This window comes from Mustelus asterias, chromosome 19 (genome assembly GCF_964213995.1).
Source record: "Mustelus asterias chromosome 19, sMusAst1.hap1.1, whole genome shotgun sequence".
Classification (NCBI taxonomy): Eukaryota; Metazoa; Chordata; class Chondrichthyes; order Carcharhiniformes; family Triakidae; genus Mustelus; species Mustelus asterias.
In genome coordinates, this window is record NC_135819.1 from 79,912,897 (window position 1) to 79,927,746 (window position 14,850).

The 14,850-nt window shown below is 42.5% G+C and overlaps 1 protein-coding gene across 3 annotated transcripts in view; it reads left to right on the plus strand.

Moving 5' to 3' along the window:
- The window catches only part of mcm10 (minichromosome maintenance 10 replication initiation factor), a 72,246-nt gene that overhangs the window by 15,068 nt on the left and 42,328 nt on the right, over nucleotides 1-14,850 (plus strand). For 2 of the 3 annotated variants that reach the window (XM_078234748.1, XM_078234747.1), the window contains exons 8-14: nucleotides 2,559-2,726; nucleotides 3,581-3,697; nucleotides 7,076-7,272; nucleotides 8,872-8,969; nucleotides 10,386-10,502; nucleotides 11,162-11,288; nucleotides 11,763-11,991. In XM_078234748.1, the coding sequence (XP_078090874.1) occupies nucleotides 2,559-2,726; nucleotides 3,581-3,697; nucleotides 7,076-7,272; nucleotides 8,872-8,969; nucleotides 10,386-10,502; nucleotides 11,162-11,288; nucleotides 11,763-11,991 (1,053 nt within the window). The remainder of the gene's footprint in view (nucleotides 1-2,558; nucleotides 2,727-3,580; nucleotides 3,698-7,075; nucleotides 7,273-8,871; nucleotides 8,970-10,385; nucleotides 10,503-11,161; nucleotides 11,289-11,762; nucleotides 11,992-14,850) is intronic. The other variant, XM_078234749.1, reaches the window with a different exon arrangement.

Genomic DNA, 14,850 nt, shown 5'->3' on the forward strand with positions numbered 1-14,850 from the left:
AAGGATGAGGGGGGATCTTATTGAAACTTACAGGATACTGCGAGGCCTGGATAGAGTGGACGTGGAGAGGATGTTTCCACTAGTAGGAAAAACTAGAACCAGAGGGCACGACCTCAGACTAAAGGGACAATCCTTTAAAACAGAGATGAGGAGGAATTTCTTCAGCCAGAGAGTGGTGAATCTGTGGAACTCTTTGCTGCAGAAGGCTGTGGAGGCCAGGTCATTGAGCGTCTTTAAGACAGAGATAGATAGGTTCTTGATTGATATGGGGTTATGGGGAAATGGCAGGAGAATGGGGATAAAATATCAGCCATGATTGAATGGCGGAGCAGACTCGATGGGCCGAGTGGCCTAATTCTGCTCCTATGTCCTATGGTCTTTTGTTAAAGTGCACATAGAGAGGAAAACTGGTGAAGGAAAATAACTACTGCTGGTTTTAAAATGTACTATTTGATTTGATTTATTATTGTCACATGTATCGGGATACAATAACAAGTATCGATTCTTGCATGTTATATGGACAAAACATACCATTCTTAGAGTAAATAGAGTCATAGAGATATACAGCACAGAAACAGGCCCTTCAGCCCAACTCGTCCATGCTGATCAGGTTTCCTAAACTGAACTAGTCCCATTTGCCTGTGTTTGGCCCATATCCCTCTAAACTTTTTCCATCCATGTATCTGTCCAAATGTCTTTGAAATGTTGTAATTGTACCTGCCTCTACTACCTCCTCTGGCAGCTCATTCCATATGTACCACCCTCTGTGTGAACATGCTGCCCCTCAGGTCCTCTCTGAATCTTTCCCCTCTCACCTTTAACCTATGCCCTCTAGTTTTGGACTCCCCTACCCTGGGGAGAAGACCTTGGCTATTCACCTTATCCATGTCCCTCATGATTTTATAAACCTCTATAAGGTCACTTCTCATCCTCCTACGCTCCAGGGAAAAAAGTCCCAGCTTATCATAGGAAGAAGGAAAGTAGAGGGTGCAGAATATAGTTATTTCAATTTGGTGTAACATGGAACAGGATAATCACTAGTTGTTCCACAACTTAGGAAAGTATTTACATCTTGCTTATGACTTTTTTGCTCATGACCTGCTAGTTCTTCCTCACTTCAAACCGTAGAAACACGGTGGCACAGCGGTTAGCACTGCTGCTTCACAGCGCCAGGGACCTGGGTTCAATTCCGGCCTCAGGTCACTGTCTGTGCGGAGTTTGCACGTTCCCCCCGTGTCTGTGTGGGTTTCCTCCGGGTGCTCCGGTTTCCCCCCACATTCTGAAAGACATGCTGGTTAAGTGCATTGACCTGAGCAGGTGCCGGAGTGTGGCGACTAGAGGAATTTCACAGCAACTTCATTGCAGTGTTAATGTAAGCCTTACTTGTGACTGATAAATAAACTTTAAAAAAGCAAAGAGCAAAACCAGTCAGCTGTTTGTGTCTGAGCAAACTATCTAAAATTATCTGCTTCTCCCACAGCTCTCTTCGTTTTCTTTATATTTCTATAAACTGTTTTTGTCATCTATTGTCAACAGGAACTTTAGCACCTAATCTAGGCTGCAGAGGTGCTGTCTTTCAGATGCCCTCAGGTGAATATAAAAGATGGCATATTGCTATTTTGAGAAGTGTAGAATGAATTCTCTGCTGTGTACTGTCCAGCATTTCACCCCAGTGAACAGCACTAAAAACAGATAATCTGATTATTATCACATTGCTGTTTGTGGGAGCTAGCTGTGTGCAAAATTGTCTGCCACATTTCATATATTACCACAATACTTCAAAAGTATTGGGCGGCACGATGGCACAGTGGTTAGCATTGCTGCCTCACAGCACCAGGGACCCGGGTTCGATTCCCGGCTTGGGTCACTGTGTGGAGTTTGCACGTTCTCCCTGTGTCTATGTGGGTATCTGCCGGTGCTCTGGTTTCCTCCCACAGTCCAATGATGTGCAGGTTAGATGGATAGGCCATGCTAAATTGCCCCTTAGTGTCAGGGGGACTAGCTAGGGTAAATGCATGCGATTATGGGGATAGGGCCTGGGTGGGACTGTGGTTAGTGCAGATTCGATGGGCCAAATAGCCTCCTTCTGCACTGTAGGGATTCTATGGATTCTATTTCACTACCTCGGAAAAGCCTTTGTGTGATCTATGGTCATGAAAGTCAAGCAAGTCTTTTTTTTCTTTAACACCGAGTACTCCCAGGTTAGATATAGTGCTGCTGCCAGCTACAAGGGTGTCCTAACAGCAACTTTAGAATCACATCCTGAGAAAATAAGTGAATTTTCCTGTTTCTTACAACTGCAACTTCTCCAGCTAATGCACTGAAGATTATTATTTGGTGCAAGTTTTAAACTGTGAGCTCATGAGGAGGAACTGAATTGAGGCTGTCCAGACGTATTTCACACTGGAAGATACACCAGTTCCTGAGGTGATAGGTCAGTACCTACATCACTGTACCACCCACTGTACAATTTTCTTGTGCGCATGAGACTATCTTAAATAAATCTGAAGTTATATTTTTGCAGTAATGTTGAAGTAGGATTTGTGTTGCTGTTACAGGGTAAAACATTCAGTATCTGGCACTTGAGTGACCTGCGGAGCAGCAACTTGAATTTGTCCCTCTTTCTCTTTGGAAATGTCCACAAAGATCTTTGGAAAACAGAAAAGGGAACGGTTATTGGACTGCTAAATGCGAATCCTATGAAATCCAGGGATGGATCGGATGAGGTGGGTGAGATAGTGGTATTGTCACTGGAATAATGATCCAGAGAACAGGGAGCGACTTTTACCATTCCATCCACCATGGGAATCGTAGCGGGCAAGGGGCGGACTATGGAAAGATCCGTTGACCTCAGGTGGAATTTTCCCGTTTCAGAGCAAATGCGGCCAAAAAATCCTCCCCCCAGGAGTAATGCTCCGGAGACCCCGAGTCCAAATTCCACCATGGCAGATGGTAAAATTTGAATCCAATAAAATCTGGGATTAAAATGATGACCATGAAACCATTGTCGATTGTCATTAAAACCCATCTGGTTCACTTTAGGGGAGGAAATCTTCCAACCTTCCCTGGTCTGGCCTAAATGCGGCCTACAGATCCATAGCAATGTGGTTGACTCTGAAATACCCTCTGACTAGCAAGCCACCTCAGTTCAAGGGCAGTTAGGGATGGCAATAAATGGCCAGTGATGCCCATATCTCATGAAAAAATAAAAAGCACAGAACTTAGTTCAGTGATGTATAACAATTTCACTTTTTTACTATACTTTTGATGCCGTTAAACTTGATTTTAAACACTTCATTAAGGATCCAAGCTCATTTGGAAAGTTTTTGTTAAAAATAAATTATCTGTTGGTGTTTTTTGGAGAGGCACACACAAGTGTTGACAGTTACTCCAGCCACCAATGGGACTGATGTGAATTGCAGGCAATAAGTTTCTAGAATTTTCGACTTCTCCATCGAGATTATTTGGTTGGTCATGCCATCAAGAGGCTCAGCAACATTGTAATTGATACATAGTTCTGGTCATTTTTGCAACTCAAGTATATTTCAGTGGCTTCACATTTCTCTGTTTATTCTCGCAGGTTTGTCTGTCTGTCGACCACCCGCAGAAGATCCTGATCATGGGTGAAGCCTTAGACATGGGAACCTGCCGAGCGAGAAAGAAGAATGGAGATCCCTGTACCCAGATAGTAAACTTGGTTAGACACTTTTTGCTAAAATGAAATTAATCAATAACTTACATTAATGCCTAAATACATAACCAGTTTTCATTTGGAATAGTTCCTACAGTCCGTGTATCAGTGTCTTTCATTCAAATGGACACGTTGGGTGGAGTTTTTCCATGTTGCCCGCCACGGGAATCATAGCGGGCGGGGGCAGACCATGCAAAGGTCCGTTGACCTCAGATGGGAATTTCTGCCCTTGGGGCGAGCGTGGCTGGAAAATCCTGCCCCTTGAATTTAACAATGTTTATGTAACCTGGAGTTGAGACAAACTAAAATACCTTTTGTTTTGAATAGACAAATAGATCAAGTGGTCTCTGTCATCGGATAAATTTGTCTGGGGTGGGGATGTGAAGTTGTGTAGTTTTGTTTTTATATTTGTAAACCAAGGAATGTGATGGAGGGAGGGAAATTTGTAATATTCCACTGGTGTGTTTACTCACTTTGTTTGAATTGAGGTTAACCAGAGAGGTAGAGGTTATGCTTTTTGTGACAACCTGTCCTGCAACGGGAGCTGTTGATGCTGTTAATGTTTATGGTTAGTCTCATAATTGCCGACCCACATGTAAGATGCAGCAAAATTATTATTCAGCGAAACTGGGGATCTGAATTCCAGTGGTGTTATTGCACCCTTAGTTTTATCTAATGTTCTTATATTTTTGAGAACTTTTAAATGTTGTATTTGTTTGTGTTTCCTTGGTTTGAAAATGTAAAATGAAAACTAGACAACTCCACATCCCATCCAGCAAATTTATCTGACGGTGGAGACAGAGTTGATGCACCAGCCAGTCTCTTCATATTTTCAAAACAAACTTGTTTATCTCAACTCCAGACTATTCTAGTCAATCCACAGTTATATTCAGGATTTTGAAAACGAAAAGTTTAAGGTTACAGCATAGTAAAGCTCAATCTTGGCAATGGATTAATAAATCTAGTGCAAAAGAAGTTGATCAGAAACTAGATTAGTTGAAATTGCACTGTTACTGTCTCAATGTTGTGATATCAAGTCTTCACTGTGTTGATATCTCATTCCCTGTGGTCTTTCTGAGAGTGCAGACAGTTATTGACAGTCCTCTGTGTACACAAGAGCTTGGCTCAACAACAATAACTTGCATTTCTTTAGTATCTTCAATGTAATAAAACGACCCAAGGTACTTCACACAAGTGCATTATAAATAAAATATGACACCAAGCCACCGTAAGGAGATATTAGGTCAGAAGAATAAAAACTTGGTGGAAGTAGGATTTAAGGAGGACCTTAAAAGGATGAAAGAGAGGGAGAAAGTTTGAAGGCAAGTATTGCTGAGCTTAGGACCTACATAACTGAAGGCATGATGACCAATGGTGGAGCAGGTAAAGTTGGAGATGCTCAAGAGACTGGAGTTAAATGTGCACAGATATCTCGGGGTTGTGAGGCTGAAGGAGATTATACGAATAGGGAGGGGCATGCCACATGATAGTAAGACAATTGAATATGCTAGGTTTAAGACTGGGCATGTAGCAATTCAGGAATGAATGCCATTTTGTAGAATTTTATCATTTCCACTAATTACCTATTACCGTATGCTAATGCAAAACGTAGTGGGTGGGATTTTTCTCCCTCTCCGTGGCATGTTTCACAGCAGCGGGAGGTGGCACACAGATGGCAGAATCTTACGGTCCTGCCGTTGTCAACGGGGTTTCCCATTGAATGCAACCCTCGTCACTGGGAAACCCGTGGCGGGAGTGCATTTTCAATAGGACTGTAAGATCCTGCCGGTGAGCAGCAGCAAGATTTTGGTGATAATCACATTATATTGGTGCTGTATGAGCCAAATGTACGTTATAATGAAATACTACCCTGTTTAAGATGTCATTTGGGCACTCTTACCTCCAAGTCAGAAGGTTGTGGATTCAAGCCACACTCCAGGACTTAAGTGCAACAGCCAATACTTGGCATTCCAATACACCACTGAGGAAGTGCTGCACTGTTGGAAGTGCCACCTTTTTGATACAATGTTAAACTGAGGCCTTGCCTTCCCTATCAGGTGGGTGTAAAAAATCCATGGCACTATTTTTGAAGAGCAGGGGAGTTTATCACCGGCGTCCCAGCCACTATCGATCTCTCAATCGACATCACAAAAACAGATTATCTGGTCATTGTTACATTGCTGTTTCTGGAAGTATTCTGTATTTCCTACTTCACAACACTTTCATTTGCTGTACAGAAGCTTGGGATATCCTGAGGGTTTTGAAAGTTGCTACGCAAATTCAAATACTTCTTGAAAGTGGAACTCTTCACAGCTTTGATTGGTTCATGTGATCTGTAAAGATTTTAGTTTTTATTCTTGGTTGCCTGGTGAATTTGTTCAGCTTTTGCAAATCTGGTGTAGAGTGATGAAAAGATTTGCTTTTACTGGAAGAAAGTTAATAGTAAGACATGAATGGACTCATTAGTGTTTCCTATGATGAGAGATGGAAAAGGTATTTTGGACTCGGCGGCACGGTAGCACAGTGGTTAGCACTGCTGCTTCACAGCTCCAGGGTCCCGGGTTCGATTCCCGGCTCGGGTCACTGTCTGTGTGGAGTTTGCACCTTCTCCTCGTGTCTGCGTGGGTTTCCTCCGGGTGCTCCGGTTTCCTCCCACAGTCCAAAGATGTGCGGGTTAGGTTGATTGGCCTGGTTAAAAATTGCCCCTTAGAGTCCTGGGATGCGTAGGTTAGAGGGATTAGCGGGTAAATATGTGGGGGTAGGGCCTGGGTGGGATTGTGGTCGGTGCAGACTCGATGGGCCGAATGGCCTCCTTCTGCACTGTAGGGTTTCTATGACTCTACCTTATGCCAATTGAAGTTGCTATTTCATACTGGTTGTCAAAATTTAATGATTTTAACAAGGTTCATATTTTGAAGCAGATTTGGATTGAGAGAATTTAAACAGGGCGGCACAGTGGTTAGCACTGCTGTCTCACAGCGCCAGGGACCGGGGTTCGATTCCCGGCTTGGGTCACGGTTTGTGTGGAGTCTGCACGTTCTCCCCGTGTCTGCGTGGGTTTCCTCCGGGTGCTCCGGTTTCCTCCCACAGTCCAAAGATGTGTGGATTGGCCATGCTAAATTGCCCCTTAGTGTCAGGGGGACTAGCCAAGGTAAATGTATGGGGATAGGGTCTGGGTGGGATTGTGGTTGGTACAGACTCGATGGGCCGAATGGCCTCCTGTACCGTAGGGATTCTACGAAAAACAAGCAGTGTTATTTCTCAATTTCTATTTGCAGATTTCCTCTCTACTTCTTTAAGTGGGTCAATAGCTGGTATTGAGATAGGCTTAATCTGCACTTCACTTTTTAACGCTAACTTTCAATGTACTTCCTTTGCTTTCAGATGGATTGTGAATACTGTGAGTACCATGTCAAAGCCCAGTACAAAAAACTTAGTGCCAAGCGAGCTGACTTGCAATCCAGCTTCACTGGCCGTGCTCCAAACAAAATGCATGGCAGTGGTGGCAGTCTGAAAGAGAGGTTGTGCCAGCAAGGATTCCACTATGGAGGAGTGTCATCAGCATCATACGCAGCCTCAGTGTAAGAAAGTACTAAATGGAATATTTGTTTGAGCTATAATTTATCTTCACCTCAGTAAATTCTTAAACCATGTTTAGTGCAGCATGGGTTATTCTACCATAAGACATAGGAGCAGAATTAGGCCACTCGGCCCATTGCGTCTGTTCCCCCATTCAATCATGGCTGATATTTTTCTCATCCCCATTCTTCTGCCTTTTCCCCATAACCCCTGATCCCCTTATTAATCAAGAACCTATCTATCTCTGTCTTAAAGACACTCAATGACCTGGCCTCCACAGTCTTCTGCAGCAAAGGGTTCCACAGATTCACCACTCTCTGGCTGAAGAAATTCCTCCTCATCTCTGTTTTAAAGGATCGTCCCTTTGGTCTGAGGTTGTGCCCTCTGGTTCTAGTTTTTCCTACAAGTGGAAACACCCTCTCCACGTCCACTCTATCCAGGCCTCGCAGTATCCTGTAAGTTTCCTCATCCTTCTAAACTCCAACGAGTACAGACCCAGAGCCCTCAACCGTTCCTCATATGACAAGCTCTTCATTCCAGGGATCATTTTTGTGAACCTCCTCTGGACCTTTCCAAGGCCAGCACATCCTTCCTTAGATATGGGGCCCAAAACTGCTCACAATACTCCAAATGAGGCCTTATACAGCCTCAGAAGTACATCCCTGCTCTTGTATTCTAGCCCTCCCGCCATGAATGCGCCAATGAAGTGCCTTGGAGTGATTTACTATGTTACATAAGTGCAAGGTCTTGTAGCCACATCAGGAACAACTGGGAAATGCTTCTGTGACTTCCTAAGATGATTGGAAAGTATGCCGAAAACCACTGAATCTTCATAATTATTAGTAACTGACAGCTCACTCTTTGTAATTAAAAACATCTTCTTCAATTAGAAAGTGAGAAAGTTATGTTTCGAAGGACTGTGAACTATCCAGACCCATCACTTATTCATGTCAGTGACCTCAGGTGAGTCCTTACCTGACGAAGGAGCAACACTCCGAAATCTCATGATTCCAAATAAACCTGTTGGACTTTAACCTGGTGTTGTGAGACTTCTTACTGAGCTGAAGACTGTGATGCATGTTAGCGTGTGAGCCCTGATGGTGAGTGTAGGCTGTTCAGTATTGGGAAGCCGTTGTTGCTTAGCTGAACATCGGTGAGATTGCTGTCCACAAAATGTCGCCGAACAGTGATCAAGGGGGAAAACTCTTTGCAGCCAAGGGATGCAGAGGTAAATTGTCACATCCCAAATGCTTCTCAAGCTGTGAGCAGCTATCTCAGCGTGGCGCAAGAATTAAAACAGATCCTTCGGCCTTATTGGCCTATATCTTTCAGGAGATGTATTTACCACTGGGTCATTTTGGGAGCTGTTGTTGGCAATTCATTAAATCTTTGACCACCAATGTTTGGAACTGAAACCAATAGGGCTCCCACTGTTTTGACTTTTTTTGGTTTGTCTGTAGACAAATGGATGATGAAAAGAAAATCTATAGCTAGCAAGAGTGCAGAATTAAATACCTTTTAAGGTCATAAGTGTTCTTTATGGTTTTATTCTGAAGTTAATAATAGCAAGTTTACAGTTGATTTTTGTTTTTGTTTCACAGTCGGGCAGCAGGTCCCCACAAGAGTGTTCAGACGACCCTGACGCACATGGTGGTGAAAGGCGCAGATGATATTGTTAGAGAAACTAAGAAGAAGATCGGTAATGTGAGCTAGAATTGCTTTTTGTGGTACAAAGGGAGAATATAAAGGAGCGTGGTACTCTTGGAAATGGGGAACCTAATGTACACTTTCCAGAAATCGAGAACAAAATGTGTTTCCTGTCCAAGAGGAGATAAATCTCCTTTAGAGCAACAAAGCTAGTCCTCTGGAATCCCCATAACTCTATCATAGGATCATCATCATCATTGTGAGGAGTATGTCAGTTCATTGTCAATGCCCGCTACTACTGCAAGCCAACTGAGGTGCTGTTTTTCAGACGAGATGTTAAACCAAGCCCCTGCCAGCCCTCTCAGATGAATGTAAAAGATCCCTGGTACTATTTGGAAGAAGAGCAAGGGAGTTCTCCCCAGTATCCTGGGTAATATTTATCCCTCCATCAGCATCACACAAAAACAAAGATTAACTGGTTATTATCTCAGTGCTGTTTGTGAGAGCTTGCTGTGTGCAAATGGAGCCTGGCCAAAGTCACCTACATTTTGAGAACAAATAGTTTGTTTTTCAAAAATTCACTCTGGCCAGAAAAAATTATGTTTACCGGCGGTGTCAGATTTTAAAAAATGTAATACATATACATTGATCGTGGCTAGTATTGTGCATCAGTGCTCAGGTTCCTTAAGAACATTGGGCCAGTTACCTACAATTCCTGTACTCCATAAGTCAATTGAGAAATAAAAGTAAATTACTGCGGATGCTGGAATCTGAAACCAAAAGAGAAAATGCTGGAAAATCTCAGCAGGTCTGGCAGCATCTGTAAGGAGAGAAAAGGGCTGATGTTCCGAGTCCAGATGACCCTTTATCAAAGGGTCATCTGGACTCGAAACGTCAGCTCTTTTCTCCTTACAGATGCTGCCAGACCTGCTGAGATTTTCCAGCATTTTCTCTTTTGGAGTCAATTGAGAAAGATGGTGGTGTGGAAGGAGAAATACTTATGCAAGGTCCTTGCCCCAAATGACCCACCCTCGTCAAAGATAGCAGAACCCAAATTTAATAAAAGATAGGTGATTATAATAAAACGATAAGTGAAACCAGGAATGAGGCTGAGAATGCAATCGCCTTTGGGCAAAGTGGGTTCCATCTTCTTTCACTCCCCTATAATTCAGTATCCTTTGACACTGTAACTTCTAGATTTAAGCTACATTTCTATGATAGCACCTAACATCAAATGAAGCCACAGTGCTTTGTACCAACATTACAATCGTAGTGAAAGTATCTTCTAAGCTGAGCCTGTTTATAATCAGCTCAATTTTCAAAGTCCAGATTAGGTGAGTTTGGGGAATTGGTTTATTTTTTTCAGCATCTTAAAATAACTGAACATGAAAGGTTTAATGATGTTCCAGATGCAAAGTAATATATCTGAATTGTCACCATCGCTGATAGATTTTGTGTTGAATTGCAGCGTTAGCAAATGGGAAGGTGTTCATGGGCTGCTCAGAAGATTTTAAGGATTTAATGGAAGTGCCTACAGTTGGAGCTCTCAACCTCAAGCGACACTTAAACAAGGCACCTTTGAGAGGTCAGCTTGCCACTTGTACTATTCTTTTAATCAAACTGATTTTGTCTCACAGGGTTCAGCTATCAATAATCCACTAGAAAAATAATGATATAAAGACATTATTTAAAATTGCATTTCATTCCCAGTGCCATTGAATTTCCGATTGTGAAAGGCAGAAAAGAATAGTGGACTTGCCTCTGTCTTGGTGTTTTCACGATCTGATTTTTTTTTAATATCCAAATTTCCATACATGTGCGTGGATGGGTCTAATTCTCAGACAAACTTGTTCTTTTGGCATTGCTTTATTTTTAGTTTCACCATTAACCAGTGAAAGCAATTTTTTGTGCACTTCGTACATGCGCTCTGGAATTTCTGAGCTAAAAACATTTAATTACTGTACCTTCAATACTTATGTGAGGATTTAAAAATAAAGGCGTTACCCATTCGGGAGACAATGTAGGTCAGAAAACAGGGCTGGTGGGTAAACTGGTCTCGATGTGAGTTAGGATACAGGCAGTAGACATTTGGAATGGTATAATCTGAATTTTATCCAGATATGTATACTAATGTGTTTATACCAATAGAAGATAATTTGCACTGTTGCACTGATTCAGAAGATTTTAAACAACCAGTACAGACTCATTGGGCAAGTTGTCATTCGTTGTTTCCTGATTTTTCAGGTGGATCGAATAACATTGCACAGCCAGGACCTTCGATCCTGTCAATATCTGCTTCTGAACTATTAAAGCAGCAAAAACATCAAATGTTGGAATCGCGTAAGAAGAGAGCAGAAGAGAAACAAAAAAGGTAATGTTGCGAGGTCAATGGTCAGATCGGGAACATAAATTATACATGTCTTTTTTTAACTAGATTGTTGTTAACCATTCAAATTGAAATAAAGCTTTATGATAAATTTATGGTAAATTCAAGAATTTCAGCAAGTGAAGATGAAGTGCAGTGATTTTAGGTGCAAAGTAGCTACTTTCAGTAATATTTTATTGCTTATGTGTGATTGTAATACATTATTGCATTGGCTAATACTGTACTGTGCCAAACATAGCTAGCTGTTAGTTTTGCTAATTATCAATTGAAGTTAAGTACATACAGGTGGAGGACATTACTTGAGCACATATGAAGTAGTGTCAGGAGATATATACCTGTAGTGTTCCACTCTGTGAATAAGTCCATCCCAAGTAAAAACTGGCTTTGGATTTTTCCTTCACCGACTGGCTATCAGGAGTATGACAATTTTTACTGTGATAACAAAACTTCTTCCTGCAGGTTTATGCAGAGTGCAAGTGGAAGCTGCAGTCACACATCTGGGGCTGGAGGATTGTCCTCTAACTCATCACCCAGGGTTGGAGCAGAATTTCCCAAGGAGCAAAAATTAGTAGCGACACCACAGTTACCTAAACTGGGCAGAGGCTTTTCTGAAGGGGAGGATATCCTGTTTTTTGATACATCACCACCGTCAGCACCAAAACTGACCCCTAATGCAGATTCCAAAAAGGTAAATTCTGCCATTCTTGTACACTCAGATAGACTGCTGAGAAAAAGAGAAATGCTCTTGAAGCTTCTTGTCTTGCACTCAAGACAGAGACAAGAGAATCAGATCTCAAAGGGAGCAACAGTTTACACAACACGCAAAAAGGATTTCCTGTGGAGAATGCACCAGGAAACAGTTAACTGCTTAACATTTAATTTAACATTAACAGTTAACATTCCCCATGGCAGTGTCTTGACCAGAGTTGACATGCCAGATTTGAATTTAAACAAAAACTTGGCAGTTAATTGTTGCCTGGTGCATTCTCCATAGAAATGCTTCTACCAAGAGTGCACTTGCTAACCAATCAGCAATCTCTTGTTTCCTTTGAAATTTGGTATTCTTGCATCTGTCCTGATGAGTGCAATACTTAAATTCCAAACTACCAGGTGACTAATATATACTGTCATGTTGAAGTAAGCAAACGTTGCTGAAAGTTGTTGTTATAGTCACTTTTCAAAAATGTATTTTTTTATTTGAAATGATAGCCTTAAATCTAGTTTCATTTATGAATTGGCAATTTGAGGTAAATTATTTGACAATAAAACGCTCATATTTGAAATTCTGAGCATACCTAATGTTAAACTTACATAAATAAAATTTGCAAGTTTTTTGGGCAGTAAAGTTCAAAATAGTTACACTTGCTATTTTGATGAGGAGATTTTTCCCTCATAATTTGCATTACACCTTTGTGCCATCATCATTGTAAGCACATGACTGGTGGACTGGAAGTTAAGACACACCATACCTCCTCTTCTCTCTTTCCCTCGCCTGACTAATTTCTCTGGGGGCAATCTTATCAAAAAAATTCTACGTCCTGCAATAGCATGAAAACAGGAGAAATTTGTGCTGTTTTTTTGGGCGACTTAAAAATTGAATCTTACCTGTCTTTGTCATAAAATCTTGCCAAACTTGGAACCCGCCATCAGGGGGAGTAAGCGAGGCTCAAATCGCCTGATAGCCGCATGCTGCCTCCCCCAGCCATAGCTGGCCTTCAGGCTGATATCACCTCCACACATGTTCCTGGCCAAAGAGGACCCACCTCCATCTCGGGCTCACTTGCCAGATATCCAGTGCCAGTAAGCTGGTGAAAGGTGACAAATCAGGCGCGAATCTGATTTCTCGCCATCTTACCAGCTCGCCCCACCCATCGGCTGGCCGGGCAAAATGGTAAGATCGCCCCCTCTGACTTTCTTTAACTATGAATCGGACTGAAATGTGCAAACACTGGAGGCTCCCCAGTTGAGATATTTGGTCATTTGAAACTGAGACAGACTATGATGGGTCTCTGTTTAATCCCTGCTCTAAATTAGCTGATCTCAGCCTGGTGTAATTGGCCACAATGCCCCTGGATGGGAAAATTTAGTCAAGAAGCCTGTTCCTGATACTTGTCCAATGATTCTTTTGAGATACAGTGCGGACCACAGAGAGGAATAGAATTGGGGTTAACTGTGATGCTCCCCAATCTCTACAAAGGCCAGTGACACATGAAATGAGGCCATTTGAACAAGAAACCATGTGGAAGGCAAATTAAAGACCAAGTCCTCAATTTAAGCCAGTGAGTTTGCGATTGATTGTGATTCATTGTCTACCTGAGCAAACAGAACAGTAGCTCTTATCTTCTCCATTACCCACAGCCTTGAAATTAGTTCAGAATCATACAACATAGAAAGGGACCATTTAGAAATATCCTTCAGTCTTTCAAGGGATGTGGATGTCGCGGGCAAGGCCACCATTTGTTCCCCACCCCGAATTATCCTTGAACTGAGTAGGCCATTTCAGGGAAAAGTTAGGAGTCATCCACATTGCTGTGGGACTGGTGTCCCATGTAGGCCAGACCAGGTAAGGATGGCAGATTTCCTTCCCTAGATGAACCAAATGGGTTTTTGCAACAATCAGTGACAGATGTCATGGTTACTATGACTGAAACTGGCTTTATATTCCAGATTTATTAATTGAATTTAAATTCCACCAGCTGTTGTGGTAGGATTTATTTGAAATCACAAGCTTTTGGAGCGCTGCTCCTTTGTCAGGTGAAGTGACAGTGAGTTCTGACCACTTCACCTGACGAAGGAGCAGTGCTCCGAAAGCTTGTGATTTCAGTAAACCTGTTGGACCATAACCTGGTGTCGTGTGAACTCTCATCTTGTCCACCCCAGTTCAACACTGGTATCTCCACATCGTGTTAGGATTTGAAACCTATGCCCCCAGGGTGAGATTATCACTGCACCACCAGTCCCTTTCCGGGTCCATCATGCTTGTGCCGGCTTTTTCAAAGAACTATCTGATTAGTCATACTCTTGCCCCATAGCTCTTCAAATGATTTCTTCTTTTTATATTCTTTCACAAGACATGGGCTTTTCATTGCCCATCCCTAATTGCCCTTGTGAAGGTGGTGGCAAGCCACAATTTTGAACTGCTTCAGTCTTGCTGTGTCTCATCCAGGGAAGTGGAGACACTCCTGACTTGTGCCTTGCAGATGGTGGACCAGCTTTGGGGAGTAAGGATGTGAATTACTCATCGCAGAATTCCCAGCCTGTGATCTGCTCTTGCGGCCGTAGTATTTATATGGCCAGTCCAGTTCAGCTTCTGGCCAGTGATAACCCCCAGGATGTTGATAGTGAGTGGGAATGCCACTGAATCTCATGGGAGAGGGTTAGATTCTCAGAGTCATAAAGATCTACAGCACAGAAAAAGGCCCTTTGGCCCATCGATTCTGTGCTGGTGAAATGCAAACCACCCACCCTTGTTGGAGATGGTCATTGCCTGTCACTTGAGTGGCGTGAATGTTATTTGCCACTTGTCAGCCCAAGTCTGGGTATTGTT